This window comes from Mixophyes fleayi, chromosome 2 (assembly GCF_038048845.1).
Source record: "Mixophyes fleayi isolate aMixFle1 chromosome 2, aMixFle1.hap1, whole genome shotgun sequence".
NCBI lineage: Eukaryota > Metazoa > Chordata > Amphibia > Anura > Limnodynastidae > Mixophyes > Mixophyes fleayi.
Genome location: NC_134403.1, coordinates 295239345 through 295255718, shown reverse-complemented (window position 1 = coordinate 295255718; position 16374 = coordinate 295239345). Strand labels below are relative to the sequence as shown.

General features: G+C 37.4%; 1 protein-coding gene across 1 annotated transcript in view; it reads left to right on the top strand.

Annotated features, from left to right (window-relative positions):
- Positions 1-12411, top strand: part of TSPAN7 (tetraspanin 7) — a 107282-nt gene extending 94871 nt beyond the window's left edge. Inside the window, exons 7-8 of the mRNA XM_075196430.1 lie at positions 10262-10334; positions 11391-12411. Coding sequence (XP_075052531.1) covers positions 10262-10330 — 69 coding nt within the window. The 3' untranslated portion in view covers positions 10331-10334; positions 11391-12411. The remainder of the gene's footprint in view (positions 1-10261; positions 10335-11390) is intronic.
- The last annotated feature ends 3963 nt before the right edge of the window (positions 12412-16374 follow it).

Below are 16374 nucleotides of genomic sequence, written 5' to 3'. Positions count from 1 at the left end.
AAATAGATTCATGCTGTCAGATATAGAGAACATAATGCCTTATTAATAAAAGGGCACCTGCACATCCATCATTTTATCCCATATGGAAATTATGGAAAGGCAAACAGACAGCCACAACTTGATAAAATTATAGCTTTGACACTAATGTTTATAGTGTTGTTGGCTGGAGAGGCCCATCAGCAAATAAGAGTCAGAAAGAGCTACATAGTACTGCTAATAATCATCATCACGTATACTTGCACCAGCACCTGCAAGACATAAGCCTTCTGGAAGATGTATCTACGGATGTGTCCACTTGAAAAAACACGCCCTTACTGTACTCGGCCTATGCTTGTCTGCCCCTTCCCTCCCCCGTACAGCTTTTCCAGGCGTAAGGAGATGTAAGTCGCAGATGTGCAGACAGCTTCATATGCACTTGTAGTTACGCATTTTTAGTGCACATGTGCAGTCCGAAAATGTGTGTCTTACTAAAAAATAAAACAAAAACAGCAGTATGTTTACCTCAATATGAGCCCCATAAGGTGTGATGAGCTTGCAAGCATGGTTACAGATCCAAATGCAGTAAATAAATATCAAAGCCATAGAGAAAAACATGGGGCAGAAGAGTTTTGTAGAAATTATATTCTTATAGACAAGAACACCTACAGCATTTCTTCATCATTTTCACCTGTTCGGCTTTATTTATCTATAATACAAACCACTCCGATATGTGAGGACAGTCAAGTACATGTCATCTGCTGAAATGGGATCTAAATGGAGCATGACCCCTGAAACGCTGTGGATGTGCTGCTTTGCATCACCTCCTTCACTGTAATTAAGTGGGAGTGGGGTGGTTTTAGGCACAAATGGTGGGATCAGTTTGCCATCTACCTGGCACTGTATCTCGTTCTTCTAAAAGTATTGTGCACCATCTGTATACGATATCAATGAATTGCACAGGTTTACACTACCAGAGCCATACAAATACTATCTAATTTATTCTCTGAATAAAAATCTATTAATTTCTCACTATATACTTTATTTCTTCTTATGTGAAGGTAGTATGAGAAGACATGGTGACAGACATGTTTGTCTTTAATTTGATTAACTTTAATTAAGGTGGTTGCTAGTTTTCAATTCCCAACCATGGCCTTATCTGTGTGGAGTTTGTATGTTCTCCCCGTGTTTGCGTGCGTTTCCTCCGGGTGCTCCAGCTTCCTCACTCCAAAAACATACTAGTAGGTTAATTGGTCTCTCCCTCTCCCCCTCTCTCTCTCCCAAAGGGACAAAGGGGGACAGAGACTCGGAGTCAAAATCCCGGGTAGACCGCGTTCATACTGAACACAGGTCTACCCAGGGTCTTCATGGCAACATCACAAGCGGAGCTCTGATTGGCTCCTCTTGTGTGTTTTTGTTTTTTGGTGTTTGTTTTTTTTTTACTTTTACATTGTGTCTGGTGAGACCCGGGATGAAAAATCAGGTTGATTTTCGCAAAAAATGGAAATGCTTTGTTCTAACTAGAAGCGTTGTAAAACTTGTTACAAGTTCTTAGTGCAGGCTTCCCAGGGGCAGACCCGGGAATTACCCCACCAAAAAACCCGGGTCTAATTCCCAGGTCTGAGGACCCGGGAATTAGATCTGGGACCATTCATACTGCACCTCGAACCTGGTCCTCTGGCCTTGCCCTGGCAAAAACCTGGGTTTTTGGTGCAGTACGAATGGAGTATAACAGTGTCTTTACACAAATGCCTTCATTATAGTCCACCATTGAGTCAAATTGTCCAGGGTCCAAACCTTCAATATTCAATCTCCGTTGTGCAATTTGTACCGTGAGAACAGATAGCTCATCTTTTCCAGGATATGAGGTTTTCTCATGTTCTCAAACATCCATTCCATTCTTCTAAATCATTGTATTATTCTTTGTCTCTTGAAAAATTGGGTCCAAAAATGACCTACTGTTTTGGCAATGTAGCGCATTATATATTCACAGGATGTCTTTGTTGCTTGAAAATAGTTAAAATGCATCTTTCACCTACACACAGTGGAGGGAGCATTTTGTATCCATATTTTTTACAATGCAGCCCATCAATTCACTGGATTGATGTGGCACTTCATGTTCAGTATTCATCAAATGGGACAAATAACTATTAACCCTAATTTTTATAATGCCAACATTGTTTGTAGCACTTTCACAAAATATATGCAGTCAGTCACATTTTCTTTAGCACACACACACTTACTATAATATTGGCCTACCAGTATGCTTTTGGATTGTGGGAGGAATCCTGAGCACGTGGTAAAGCTTCATGCAAACACGGGAAAAACAAAATGATGATACATACTAATATTCAAGAGGCACTGGTTCCTCACAAGTTTAAAGACTACATTCTCATAAATATTGGCTCTGCACACAAAATGGCTGCCTCCACTGTGATTAGGAAACCGTTGCTCTTATTATTTCCTTTAAGAGAAACTGTTTCCTTCTTACAGGGTAGGCATCATTTTGATGCCGTTCAGAGTCATTAAATAGTTGCATTTCCATTAATCCAATATTTTATGGGTAAGATCCATTTTCAGTGTTTTTTTTAATCATATTGAAATGTGCAAATTGATTTTCACAAAAAATTGAAATGCTTTGTTCTAACTAGAAGCGTTGTAAAACTTGTTACAAGTTCTGTTGCCAATTCTCACAAGGCAACAGCGGTGTCTGACCAGAAGTCTTCAACCTTTTAAAGCTGAACAGATTTTCTCAGTGCCTTTACAACATTCAGTGCAGTGTATATATTTCCACAGTATAGTGATTGCATTTTATACTGCACTATACAATTACAATGGTAGTTGGGTACAAGTAAAATGTTAAACTGGATGAATGTAAGGATAATTGGCTCTTGTGACTGGTCATATCACTGTCACAGATTCACTTGTGTTATGATCATTTTGACATGGGAAGACCACAGTGCGGAGGTTCTTGCTGTTGAATGGTGTCATAGTCATCTTGTCCTGTACTGACACTTCTGTCTTTGCCGAAGGCATTATCAAATATTTTTTTTGAAGCGAGTGGGTTGTTAACATGCGGAGTCCTGTACTTTATTGTTATCTTCACAATTTGGACTATTAAGTCCATATATTAAATTTTCTAGGGATGAAAATCTCTACTTTTATATTGCCAACATATAATATGGGACATGTAAGACTTGTGTAACCTGTGTGCCTTACCTAACCCTACCTCAACAACTTGAGTCATTACAATAAGGATAAGGTGGTTTATCAATGGTTATATATAGTATATTTGGTATAGTTTTATCTTATGAAATTTGTAAATATTTTATCATATATAAATCTTAAACCCTTAATCATTTAAAAAATAAAATAAAAATAAACAGCAGATGCACTTTTGCTTATGTCATATCCCATAGCCATTCAGATAAGATACCGAGTTCTAAACACAGTTGGAAACACTACAAAATATATGACAAGTAGTACTACCTAGCATAGATGCTGATGTATTGATTTTTGGAACTTTTGAGACAGTGGAAGAAATGTTTGTTTGGTTTTTTTTTTGATTGTTTTTTTTAATACCCATTTTTAATTTTTAGCATACAAGTTATGACCATTTCGTGGAGACATCCATCACAGAAAAGGAATGTAATAATGACTTGTCAATAGCATAGTGCAAAATAAATAAATATATATATATATATATATATATATATATATATATATATATATATATATATATATATATATATATATATATATATTTTGCACTATGCTATTGACAAGTCAGTATCAGAGTCTAAACTAAGGAGAGACGGAGAGACTACTGAGAGATATGTACATTTTAACTCTGTCTTCAAGTGCCACCAAGAGACTTTGTTTTGAGGATTTTCTTAATCATTGTCCCCTATGTCTGACACCATGAAATGTGAAACATGACTCTTTTGAAGCAGTTGAACAAAGGTTTGTGAAAGATTATAAGCTGTATCAAGCAGGGCCCCCTCTCCTCCTGTCTTATCCACCTGTGTGTCCTTATATCATGTCTCTTGCATGTTCTATAAGATGCTTACCTATTCTGTGTTATGAACATTATTATGCTTCATTTCTTGCTACTCCTACATTTCTGCTTCCTGACGGTCCTGAATTGTTGCCTTGTCCTGTTCTCTGCCTGTTGGTCCACAATGCCTTTTAACTAAACTTTATTTCCCAACTGCGCAGCACTGCACAATTGTGTGGCACTCTATAAATGTAAGTTAATAATAATAAAACCGATTTCAGTATGCTGTGGTGTGTCAGCTGTTCACATACAATGCCAAGCTTACCCAATGCTCTGACGTAAACTGTTTCGTAGTTCAACAGCAGCTACGAAGGTACAGTCGCCAACACCTACCCCACAGATTGATTGAGACTTTTCAGCGCTCTGCTGGATCTTTAGAGGCGGTGTTTTTTTATCAACTATAATCAAAAACCCAATTTATAGCACAAGGCAGGGAGAAATTGCAGGATGTCATGCGGCTAAGGATTAATGATAAATCTGAAGTGCTACACCCAGCCCACTTTTATACCAACATCGTGTCTACTAGCTGTGCTATGCTGTGCTGAGCGCTCTGATTACTCCACAGGGGGTGAAAGAAACAAAGAAAATATATTGACTCGAAGTGGGAAATATGTTTTGGCTGTGCAGCCAGCATTGATCACTGGACAGGCAGAGGACAGAATGAACGACCTGTGGTGTCCACATTATCTGTCGCTAGAATGGAAAGCGACCTTTGTTCTACACTGTAATTGTGTAACAGACTTCAGACACCGCTGTGACAGTTATTTATGGATGAAATTCTCTATTAGCCTCCATTGTCTTGCCACATCACTCCTGTCGCTACATTTCACGGAGCTGAATCACAACATACAATTAACCCGAAGGCTACGCGGCATCAATGTCCTCAAATTTCTGTATTAAAATTCTGTACTATGTCCTGAGTTGCACAATACTTGTATTATGATTCACAGTAATACTGCATAAGGTCTCTGTGGCCAACAATATTTCAGCATTTATGAAGGGGCTGTTAATATTGAGAGAGTAAAACTTTTATTATCTTGAAAAAAATCCTGCAAACATATGTATTTTAAACTGGTTTCAAAATATTTGAAAATATTAACCAAGATAAGAAGCAGCCATTTTGCAATATTGCCAATCTCATTTAAGGTATGAGTAAGTGTTGCCTTGTTTTGAGTGTCTCGTGCTATATAATAGCTACAGTGTTAGGGCTACACTTCCCTAAGGAAATCCTCAAAGCTTCGCCTATGGCATGGAAATTTGCAGGGGGTTACAGGGGTCCAAAGTCTCCCAGTCTAAACCAGACTTATAGATAAAAATATGAACAGAAACGGATTAATTGAAATGTTTTGAACTTCACAAGCACTTGCTGTGATCTGCACGTTTTTCCAGAATACAGTGATGGCCAAAAGTTTTGAGAATTACACAAATATTATTTTTCACAAAGTCTGCTGCCTCAGTTTTTTATGATTGCAATTTGCATATACTCTAGAACAGTGTTTCTTAACTCCAGTACTCAGGACCCCCTAGAAGTACATGTTTTCCATATCTCCTTGCTGGAACACAGATATATTCATTACTGACTGAAACAGTGTAGCAGGTGGTATACTTATTTCACTGGCCACCTGGCAATCCTGCACTGTTAGTGGGTCCTGAGGACTGGAGTTGAGAAACACTGCTCTAGAATGTCATGAAGAGTGATCAGATGAATTGCAGTTAACTTCAAAGTCCCTCTTTGCCATCACAATGAACAACATTTCCACTGCATTTCAGCCCTCCACAAAAGGACCAGCTGACATCAGGTCAGTTATTCTATCGTTAACACAGGTGAGAGTGTTGATGAGGACAAGGCTGGAGATCACTCTGTCATGCTGATTGAGTTAGAATAACAGATGGAAGCTTTAAAAGGAGGGTGGTGCTTGAAATCATTGTTCTTTCTCTGTTAATCATGGTTATCCATTTGAATCTAGGGGGTAAATGTATCAAGCTGAGCGTTTTATGGCGGGTTTGAAAAGTGGAGATGTTGCCTACAGCAACCAATCAGATTCTAGCTATCATTTTGTAGAAGGTACTAAATAAATGATAGCTAGAATCTGATTGGTTTTTCAAACTCGTTAGAAACCTCAGCTTGATACATTTACCCCTAGCTGTAAGTACATTCTGGCTATACGTTACTTGCAATATGTTAATAGACAGAACACGCACCTGCATATGGGCAGTATAAAGAAAATATTCCATAAAATAAACAATCTTTAATACTATAAACATTAATAAAACATGTTTTTAAAAAATATTTTTCTCTTTTTTATTATAATTTACGTTAAATGCATAAATCAGGATGTTAATGTCTACTGTACATACATTGCATGTTTATAGTCTTACATGCATACAAATGTTAGACGCAGACATACATGTAGTTTTTAATACAAAGACATTGCCGTGACAGTCATCATTATCAGTTGGCACTTTAACCTTTCCTGTAGCTAGAGCAAGTGATACGGACTGTATCATACGGTAAAAAAAATACTTATGAGAAGCACAGGACAGGACTTCAGTTGGCTGCATCTGTATCGGAACTCCATAGATGCACCCTTACTGTACATTGCCTACGTTCGTCCACCCTCATTCCGCCCATCAAGTTGTAGGCAGGCATGCATCTGCATTCATTGGCATAAGGTCCATTTGAGTATGCGCAGAGCTATTTCACGCAATATATGGCACACAAAGGGACTTACGTCTGAACATGAATCAGGCCCATAGTGTTTATCTTTTTAATGGGCAGTTTATTCCATATGAAAAGGCCTCTTTTGACATTCACAGTACTTATTTTAAAAAAATAATGCCATACCCTGACAGGTATCAATATATCTCACATATAATATACACATGATGTGTAGCTGCCAGCAATCTACTGACTGTTGTCAGCAATTTTAGGCTTTGAAAGGCTCACAGTAGTGTCCTTCAGTTGGCTTACTGATTAAAGCTTTAACACTTACCTTATGCACATTCTTGTTTCAAATTGATGAAAAGGGTTTCACCTCATACAATCCTATACTGCTTTCTGGACAGAAACAAAGATTAAACACAAGTTTGTACAGACACCACTAAACAATGTACTTGTAATAAGCATATGGTTGACTTAATTATGTTAACATGAACTAACTACCTTCGGTATAAATAACAAGTCACCTCTCCAGTCACGGTCATAAGTGGTCTTGTGATAACCCATAATTGGCATTCGAGCTAGATTTAGAGCCTGTAAGGATGTTCGGGAAGTAGACCAGAGGACTCTTGGGAAAAAAACCCCAAAGCTTACACTCTCGTAATGTACCTAAAAGAGTAAATGACTTTCACTGATTCACACTCTACGGCGTATGTGATAATGGTTCTTTAGACCTAATTTTAGTCGACTTTGTTGGAAGACTGCAACTTTCATTGCCTAATGTAATGCAAGAACAATTACGGCAGTTACTTGCTATTAATTTACAAGGTCAATGAGTATAATGTACCCAAGTATGAATGCAATAACATCATTGACCTTTCTCACCTAGTAATCTAGCAGCTGGCTGTGCTGCACTATAGAACTCTGTGCATGTTAATTTCCCAGTACTTTCCATTATATTGAATTTCACTATTTTGTGTATGGTCATTATATCATGTTATTAGTCAGCAGCCATAGAACTGTATTACTGTTTACAGTATACTGCAACAAATATGGAAGTCTATCTGTATTGCAGCCAGCAATTACCATAATGGTCATATTGTGTTGTTTTTTTCTTTCTTTTCTTTATTTAAAATAAATAAATAAATTGAAAATCACAGCGGAAAAGGGTTATATGTAATTTTGCCTTCATTGTCTTGTATGTAGTATGATCTGAATATAGTGGGTTACGCTTATTTATGAAGTACAGTATTCTAGGCACATTAAGAACCATTATTGTACTCGAACACCTGAAAATAAAAAATACATTTGCAAAACTTCATAATTATGACCTAAATATCGACTGCTACTAATAATTATTATTATCTTTCATTTATAAGGCACCACAAGGCTTCAGCAATGCATAGGGGGTAGAACATACAACAACATGACATAAGTACATACAGGTGAGAACAATGGGTACAGATAAGCAGAATAATGCATGGATACAATTATCAGAACAAATCACAAGACATACAAAAATAATTTTGCATGAGACACAACAGGGACAGAGAGTGGGGAGACATGAGGCATAATACTGAAATGAGACATAGGGTAGAGGACCCTGCCCATGAGAGCTTACATACTGAAGGGCTGGGATAATGAGACAAAAGGAGCAAATGAGACAGTAGACATACTGGGGTTCACTATGGTGCAGAGGCCTACAAGATACTGAGGTAATGATGAAGAGAGGCCTAGATGAGATGCACAGAGGCACTATTGTGACTCCTTACTATATTAAAGCATTGTATGCACTGTGCAAAGCATACTCTGGTTAAATATATAATTGGATTATTGTATAGTTTGGACACCTATATAGGAGGACGAGATCAAGCCTTCGCATTTCTGCAGAGTGGCTTGATGACTGCCTGCCATCGGGAGGGGACTGCACACACAGACATATTGGTCAACTTGCAAAGCATTTTTCCAGCATGGCCGATAATAATCTCATTGAAATCAACTGGAATGTTACCAGGCATCCAGCTAATTTTGGGGCACGACATGGGGCAAAATTGGTTGCAGTATTGCAGAGTCTGTTCATCTTAAGCTCCTCACATGTGACTTTGTAATTAAACTTCTAAGCTCATATCCAGTTTAAGCGTACTACCTGCCCTTATTTAAATTAACTAACGTCCTCTCTGTCTGTGGCTCACCCTTATCAATATGCAATATAATTTTAATCTCCTATGAGCAGCAATTCACATTTGCATTAACCTACAGATTTCCTGCTATGATCCAGAGTAATTACCAACAGAAGCCTAATGTACTACTTATCCTGCAATCAACCACCTATATTAACCATTATGCAGCTCCTAAAAATTAAATTTCCTATGTTAACCCCTAAATTTACCCACATACATAATAATCTTATGAATTTTAATCAAAAGCCCTGTTCAAAGAATTTTGAAATTATATGAACTGTACAAACACCAAATGATGTGCATATGATAAACTTGATAGGGTGAACCAACACAGAACTGAGTGCACTTAATTTGGATTGTTCCATTTACCCACCCATAACCAATACAATTGTTACAAAAGTATTTGGTAACTTTAATTTTTTTTTTTAGAAAATCTAAAAACATTGTTTATTGTACAGTAGAGTGAAACTTGCATGATCGGTTTGCCTTGCAAGAACAAAATTGTGGGTGGATGGGCATCAAAAGTCTGCAAGCAACTTCAAAGCTAAAGTTTAAACTGGTTTTCACCTGAATTTGAAGGTGCTACCCAGTGTCGCACTTCATTTTTGTGAATATAGTCATGTGACCATTCATTGCACTGCTCCCAATCAGAAGCTGCCTCACACAGTGCCCTCCAAGAGGGAAAATAAATGGCGCCTTGGTGTGTGGCAGTGACCAGTGTTCTGTGACTGGTGAGTCACCCTTGCCCTGTGGGATGTATATTGTACACAAAGGCAATGCGCAGACTCTGTCTGTTCTCATTCAGTTTGGGGTACTTAACGTGGATGTCACTGGTCAGTGGTGTCCATTCCCCTAGAGTGCTTCAACAGGAGTGGCTGCTGAAACGACTGTGGAGATGTACCTCATTTTATTCTTATAGTTGCGCAGCACTAAATGGTGTACAACACTTCAGATCAAGGCTCATCTTCTGGTACTTGTATTATATACCGTGTATATGTTTAGATATTTTAATAATACTATCAAGCTGAAGGCTAAATATACAATATGTTATACCCACATAATAAAATATACTGTAAAACAAGAGGCTATAGATGTTCAGTAGAATATATGACTGAAAAGCTTAGAAGGTAAACTATAGTGAAAAAGCAATGTACATTTATAACAGCTGTATGTAAAAGTTTCATAGAAGCCCTTTTAAGTTCAGCTGTCCATGGGTTACAGGTATTCACTCTTCTCACATGAAGCTGTATTCCTTTAGCTATTATTTGATATTGTTGTAAAGCAAAGCACCAATTTCATAGATGAGGTGTATATAGGAAGAATAGATGAGATTTAAAATGGATACATGATTGTAGCCTAATGTATTTATTCTGCTCCTTTGTCTTACAGCTGATTGGAATGCTACTGGCGTGTTGTCTTTCCCGGTTTATCACTGCAAATCAGTACGAGATGGTGTAAGATGGTAAATGTCGTTTTTTTTTCTTTTTTTGTGCCAAGAAGATACTTGCTTCCACCTTCACTTACAAGCTTTAAATTGCATTTGCTTTTAAATTACTTAAGCAAATTCTGTGATTTAAAACTAATCAATTCATCTGGTAATAACATCTCCTTATTTATGTGTATACGAGGCCTGAATATACAAATCACACAATTCATTTATTAATGGTAGATCATCTCTAGTGTGGGAGATAAGCTAAGTGAATGTGATTTTCTCAATTTAGTGTTAGGTGCCATATAGTAGAGTATTATAACTATGTTGGTTTATTTAATACATTAGATTTCTATTGAAAAATGTTTGTTTAAAATCCAAAGGGAATGTTGTAATTACCTTTTCTACTAGCAAAACATAGTTTGTCTTTTTATTAGCATACATAAATATTTCTATGTTCTTTCTTTTGCTCCTACAACGCCACTCCATGGCCTTTACGACTTGCAGACAACAACTCGGCTAGTATGTTCTACAGCCATTGTGCCATGCACCCTAAAACTGACAAACGTAATTGACAAGATTAACATTTGAGAAGTTAGTCTGATTTGTAAACCTCATGACATGATCTTCCACCTAGAGCACATAACTTGCTCACATAAAGAGGTCACAGCTCCAGCTTATACTGATTGCAAGAAGCAAACCCTTTTTCTGCACATTGTAGGCGTATAAGTATGAGTATACACAAGCACTCGATAAATCATCAACAAAATCTTAAAGAACCTATAAGTTATTTCATTAACCATATACCATGACCATTATTTGTTCATTTTTTGGTGTACTATTAAACAGAATGTGGTAAGTCATTGTGCGAAGTCCACTTAAGTTGGAGAAGTCAGATGTACAAATCTCAGGATATTCTGACCTGCCAATGCCACAGATTGGCTGAGCCGAAGAGGCCATGTGTTGTAGACGTTTACACGTGTCAGTGCTTGTTCGATTTTATTTTTTAATGTTTAAGAAAAGAGGGCGGGTATGACTTTATACTTTTTTGGGGGTAAGTTGATGATCTTTGTGTTTCCTATCCTCTAGGGACCACCAGTTTCTCTATCAGGAGCTGACAGAATCAAGAAGGAATTTACAGAATGTTAGAGCACACAACGCATCCACCAAGCACTCCGTGTTCCCATTTTGTAGTGTAACCATCCGTTCCAGTAAAGTTGTGTCATGAAGAGTAGCCTATATAGTGTCTATCTGCACACTTCCTTCTGGGAAGGCTTTTCGTATGATGGCACTCTGTGTGTTCTTTAGTCATACTGTAGTTGTAATGTTACTATGATAATCCATTAACTGCCTCGACCTGGCTGTGCATGCAGTAGCTGATACAAACAATGGGACAATGACGTCCTTAACAATGGTTTATTAAATGCCCCACACGTTTATATAAACCAGTACATGAAAAACAGATATAGCCTATCTAATCTTTTTATATATATATTTATTTACAAGGCATACTTATTTTTTTTATTTTGCCATATACCACATAAAGATACCACATTAATTAAAATAAATCTGTGATATGATAATACTTGAAGAGTAATGTTGAACTACGTTGTGCTTCGAATAGAATCCAGGAAGCCTTGTGCTAGGCTGTTACCTGGATCCTAACTCTGTGCTGTATGGCTAATGCTTATGATCTTCGTCTAGTGAATTTTTTGCTTCAGATTCCAGGAACTTGTGTTTTATTGTTACTTAACTGTTGTTGCTTACTGTGAAGGCAGTATATTGATGCTTTTTTATCCTTAGTGTACTACTAATCTCAGTGTGCATCCATGTTTATTATTATTTTCTATCCTTGCTAATGTTCCCTCTTTTATGTTCTACTCCTGTTGCTTTGGAAGTGCAGCAACCAAATTATATTTTCAGGACAGTGTGAAAACTTAGATATAGGTAAGGACAGAACTTGGAAATGTTCAAACCTTTTTCAAGATAAATTAAAAATGTATTTTTTTTTTTTTTTTATAATGTCTCCATCTAGCATGCTGAGGAAAAAATGCTTTGATATTGTGAGCATTTGTGATACACATATTAATAAACTGAACTACGACAGATATTTGATTGTATTATTTATACTGGTGATCATTACTGTTTTTACCATACAATGATTGTTTGTTTTATTTTCCTTGCTGTTTTTGTTACATTTTGGTTCACCTAACATGGGAACCAATGTACAACCTAAAAGGAAGTACAATATACTGAAACAAGCCATCTTTGTTAGAGAAGGCAGTCTTATATTGGTCCATCTTTGTTAAAGGTACTTTCCATTAACTCTTAGTTAGGTCAAGTGTGGTTATGTATATTGCTGACCCTAACCTTTCAATCAACAACTCTATATCATTTTATTGGAACTAGGGTAAGCATCAAATTAAGGGACTCCATTTAGCTTTCTGAAGTCAGTGTAAACTCCCATCAGGCTTTGCGATTAACACAAGAGTGTTGGGCCATTCTCTATTGGACTCTTCTAGATATAGCATCTAATATGACTTTAATGCAAACCTGATAACTCAGCGTATTTTCCATATATTTTGCCTCCAGAGCTGACATATTGTCAGAAATTTTCACCTCCAGTATAGTATAAACATTATTCATTCTCAGTTGATTCACAGCATAAAGAGATTTATGATCCTTCCAATGATCAATAAAATGAAAACAAAAGGGATCTCTTTTCCAAGGTTGATGTCACTTCTTGTAAAGCCATGGTTACCATGGGCCATGCATGATCTTTCCTTTTAGATTTTTGGTATTATTGTGCCTCCTGTTCCTTTAAATCGAAGAAAGGGTCTAGTCAGAAATGCAGCAAGTATGTTGGGTTACTCCTCTGCTGGGAGTTTGTGCTCAGGAGCCCTCTCAGATATGGCAAGGAATATCTCCACATCGTCCTCAGGTGTCCTCCTTTGTAGTGAAGCTCATACTCTCCACATCATCCTCAGGTGTCCTCCTTTGTAGTGAAGCTCATACTCTCCACATCGTCCTCGGGTGTCCTCCTTTGTAGTGAAGCGCATACTCTCCACATCGTCCTCGGGTGTCCTCCTTTGTAGTGAAGCGCATACTCTCCACATCGTCCTCAGGTGTCCTCCTTTGTAGTGAAGCTCATACTCTCCACATCGTCCTCAGGTGTCCTCCTTTGTAGTGAAGCTCATACTCTCCACATCGTCCTCAGGTGTCCTCCTTTGTAGTGAAGCGCATACTCTCCACATCGTCCTCAGGTGTCCTCCTTTGTAGTGAAGCTCATACTATCCACATGGTTCTCAGGTGTCCTTCTTTGTAGTGAAGCTCATAGTTTCCTCATTCCATAGTCATTCCTATACTGCAATGGTGTGTCCCTGTAAGAGTCAATGATAGCTGTCCGCATCTTTCACCAAAATGGATTAGCCAATGGGATCTGTTAGACTGCCCTTTTAGGGAAGGACATAGACACCAAACATTTCTTCTTGATTTTAATAAACAAAGACTGGCAGAAACAATTGTGCAGGAAAATAAAGCTATATTTACATATTACACAGCTAAACTAAAACAAATAAACATCTGCTTGTCTGATCCTCTAACTAAAGTTTACTTGGAACCCTGACTAACTGGATCCCCTAATGGGATAACTAGCAAAACAATAGTTTGTTCCTAGAATGTCCAGTTTGTACTCTCCCTTTACACAAAGCCATGGGAGGTAGGCTGCTGGTAAAGGTGAGGTGCCTTTTCTGCAGGGATATAGTCCGACCATCAGCTGGAGTAGGAGGACTGGCCACCATAAACTCAAAATCGGATTATAGCCTAGAGGGAAATCAACTCACCATATTAACCTGCTCCAGCTCATTTTTGCTTAATATAAGGAAAAACATTAAAAAATGCCCAGACTCTGTTTTTTCCTTGCCACACATAGAACATACACAGTCCGTTCCCAGCTGTCATCTTCCAGCATGTAGATTTTACATGGGAAAATGGCAGTGTCTTTGGGAATGAATGATTTCTGCATCCTTTGATATGAGGAGTTGAGATTGAGTTCAGATTGAGATATTGCTCCCTGGGTGCATTAAATTCAAAATTTAGTTTACTTTTGCAGGATGTTATTTTTTAAATAGGATTCACTGGATGGAGAGGGCACTTTTAGAAGAGTGTTCCCTGTTTAGCGGGGTGCTGTAGAACATTTTTTTACTTGTCAAATTACTATATTTGTACATGTCCTTTTGCACCTTCCAGGTAAGTGCAGTTCTCTGTGCACTGCGACCAATGTCAACGAAAATTCACACATAGAAAAGTGAAGCAAGTAATAAAAACACTGCAGATGTCCCTCATTCTAATGACTGGCATAAATTAGGCAAAATTTAATTAATGAAGGGGTGGTCTAAAATGTGGTAGTGGGATGGACTTTGGAGGGACATCATTACTCTATACCAACCAGACCCACAAATAGTCACACAGGAAGCTTATACATGGTTCTTGATGTTCTCTCAGGTACGCACAAGGTAGAAGAACTTGGGCAAATAGAAATAAATTACACTTTCAAATATTTTGTGCTAAGTAAATGTATTGAACAATATTTATTTATATAGAGACAGCATAATCCTCAGCGCTTTACAATTGACAAATTTACCTTTTTTGTCTCCTTTCAGAACAGATTTTCAAATCTGGCTGTTATACTTGAACTAAGCATCTCTTTCATGTTTTCTGGGGATGGATCTTAACACTGATGTCACATGTCATGTGTTTGGGAATCTTTACACGTTTACCCTTTATTTGACTATATTAAGTGCATTGTATATTTAGTTTCATTTTGCAGGAACATAGATTTAGATATGAAAGGCACTCTAGCCCTACTTTTTTCCTTTCTCTGTTGGCAATAAATAACAATGGGAGATGACAATAGAATATTACTATTATTATTTACTTGTATAGCACCACCATACTACGTAGCGGTGGTACTCATTTTTTGGGCTGCAATAACCCTGACATCAATTAGCCTGACATAAATATTTTGAATAGTATCAGCCCAACAAGGATAAAATATAGACTTACTATATAATTGTCATAGAACTTTTCTTACACGATTAATTGTCGCTAGATATAAAATGCGACTGTTGAAAATCTCTCTATGAAGAAATGACGTCAGTTACAAAGGTCAGAGGGACATTGCTGGTTTTAAAGCGGCAATGGTCGGACCTGACGCCTGTATAATGTAAAACCGGCAATCTCTGCCCATTGTAATTCACATCATTTCTTCATGGATAGGTTGTTATGCACTGCTTTACACATAGGTATGATTTTAGGATAGGTCCATCATAAATGGGGCAGTGTGCCCTCCTGTCTGCACATCTGCATATGCTTTTCTATATTATGTGATTGTGTCACCAATGGTTTTACTTTAGCCTTTAAAGGTTTGTTACTCCAGGTTGCAAACTTAGGGCCTAATTTATAGTTGAACATAAGTCAATCTGCATTGTACACTGGTCACAGGATTGGGCTCTCCACAGGTTCACTTCACTGGATATTTATGTAGTGTACTGTGCTGATATTTTTTATATGGGGTCAACATTCATGGATAATATGTGAAGGTCACTTTTGGTATAATGTGCTGGGTTTAGTGTGTGTGGTGTTACAGTTGGGTATAGTATGTGAAAATGAATGGTCTGAAAATAAAATACGGTAAAGGGATGCATGTTCTGCAAACATTGCCTTGGGTGCTAAAACAGCTTGTCCTGTCATTGGAAGAAATTTGTTTAATTTTGTCTGTTCTCTCAAATATAAGCTCAAAGTATCTAGTAATATATGTCTTTTTCAATAGTCTCTATTTTTAAAAGGAAATCATGTAAAGCTATAAAATGTTAATTTATAAATTTGTGCTTGGAGGCCTGAACACTATTCATAAAACAATTAAATTGTCACATAATTGAATAATGTTTATCATTATAGATGAGTCGGACCACTAAAAGCCTTTGGAAGGTAGATTTCATCGCATGATTAAAATTGGTGATCTAATGGATTACATATCCAGACTTAAGTAATAAAGGTGGAATGCCATGTCTCA